This window comes from Sinocyclocheilus anshuiensis, unplaced genomic scaffold, assembly GCF_001515605.1.
Source record: "Sinocyclocheilus anshuiensis isolate Anshui unplaced genomic scaffold, SAMN03320099.WGS_v1.1 C32840434, whole genome shotgun sequence".
NCBI lineage: Eukaryota > Metazoa > Chordata > Actinopteri > Cypriniformes > Cyprinidae > Sinocyclocheilus > Sinocyclocheilus anshuiensis.
The window spans coordinates 1-1568 of NW_015620440.1; the positions used below are offsets into that span (position 1 = coordinate 1).

Below are 1568 nucleotides of genomic sequence, written 5' to 3' on the forward strand. Positions count from 1 at the left end.
GCTTTGTTTTTGCTCTGATCTCACAGCACACATGAGCAGATCTTCATGGGTGGGTCTCAATGACATCAACAGAGAAGGAACGTTTGTGTGGAGCGATGGAACTCAAGCAGTAAGTGATCAGACATTAAACTTATACATTTGATCGCACAAAGTGAGAAAGCTTCGACTGATGAACAATATTTTGGCAGTTCCGCATCCAGTTATTTAAAGCTTTATTTCGTTCCATGTCAAGCGTGTGAGGAGCTTTGTCTGTTCTCTCTGGCTTCTGTAGGACTTCCAGCCCTGGGAGACGAACCAGCCGGATAACTGGCAGAATAATGAAGACTGTGTTCACATTCGAGGGACCGAGCACCAGGACACAGGAAAACTCAACGACCTGCCCTGCTCATCCACTTACCCCTTTATCTGCCAGAAAGGTGGGAACAATCTGAGGTGTTCCTGTTTGATCAGTCTTTTAATTGTTTTATTGATTGCGCACAATGATCAGAGCATTGTTTTAGCGAGTTACACCGGTTAGTTACACTAGTCTTTATTGACCAACTTTAAAGCCATCAAATACATTCTTTCCATTGGTGTGATTTTGAGATACTGATATTGATTTTATTTTTCCAGCAAAAGGTCAAGGGCCACCGCCTCCCCCAACATCTGGTCCAGGTACAGATTTGTTACTGACTCTCTCTACACACCAAACACTGAGACATTCACACATTTGTGTTTGTTTCTCAGTCTTACGGTACATATCTGTCTCTGTGTATCGGACTGTAAGCGTCTGGTCGTTCTGCGTGTCTGTGCCTGAGCTCTTGAACTGATTTCGTTTGCTTCTTTCAGGCTGGAATGCGAAGTGCGGCTCCTGGGTTGCGGACCCGTTTAATGATTACTGCTACCTGTTTATTACTCTGTCCATGAGGAAGTGGGCCGACGCTCGTGCGGATTGTGTGAATCAGGGTGGAGATCTCATCAGCATCACTGAGCCGTTTGAACAAGGTTTCATCCAAGGCTAGTATCCAGTTACTCAACAGACTCTCAAGGTGTTCCAGATCCACTTATGCTCACACAACTCTTGTTCATGCACAGCTCAAATCCAGTCGGTTCCCACGGGAGTTTCTCTCTGGATGGGAGCGCATGACTCCATCACCGAGGGAGGCTGGATGTGGACAGACGGCTCTCCGTTCCGCTATATAAACTGGGCTTCAGGTGAAGCTGTGAAAAGATTTGAGACGATAAAGCGCCCTTTAAGCTTTTTATTAAATGAGTCAAAATTAAGTTTAATGGAGAAGATAATCTGCGCCTCTCATTTATTGCTAAAGGAAACCCCGATGATTATTATAATGAAGACTGCCTGTCCATTTTAATCAACTCTGGAGCGTGGAACGACGATAACTGTGAGAACAAGAGAGGATATATCTGCAAGCGTCGCGGTACGTTCTGCTGCCCCTTTCATTCTCTCAGAAATAATATTGACTGAAGTATTCATGTTTAGAAAATACACCTTTTCGCTTTTTCAGGGAACACACCCGAGCCTCCTCCGCCGCATGATGGTACGTTTGGCTTCTGTTTCTCGTGTGCCA

At 45.1% G+C, this 1568-nt stretch overlaps 1 protein-coding gene across 1 annotated transcript; it reads left to right on the forward strand.

The window, feature by feature from the left end:
• Positions 1 to 31: 31 nt before the first annotated feature.
• LOC107683039 (macrophage mannose receptor 1-like) lies at positions 32 to 1538 on the forward strand (the record flags this gene model as incomplete). Its single annotated transcript, XM_016479131.1, has 7 exons — positions 32 to 109; positions 272 to 416; positions 613 to 654; positions 829 to 984; positions 1075 to 1194; positions 1278 to 1418; positions 1506 to 1538. Coding segments are annotated over exons 1-7 (715 nt in total), but the record flags the coding sequence as incomplete, so codon positions are not given.
• Between the last annotated feature and the right edge of the window lie 30 nt (positions 1539 to 1568).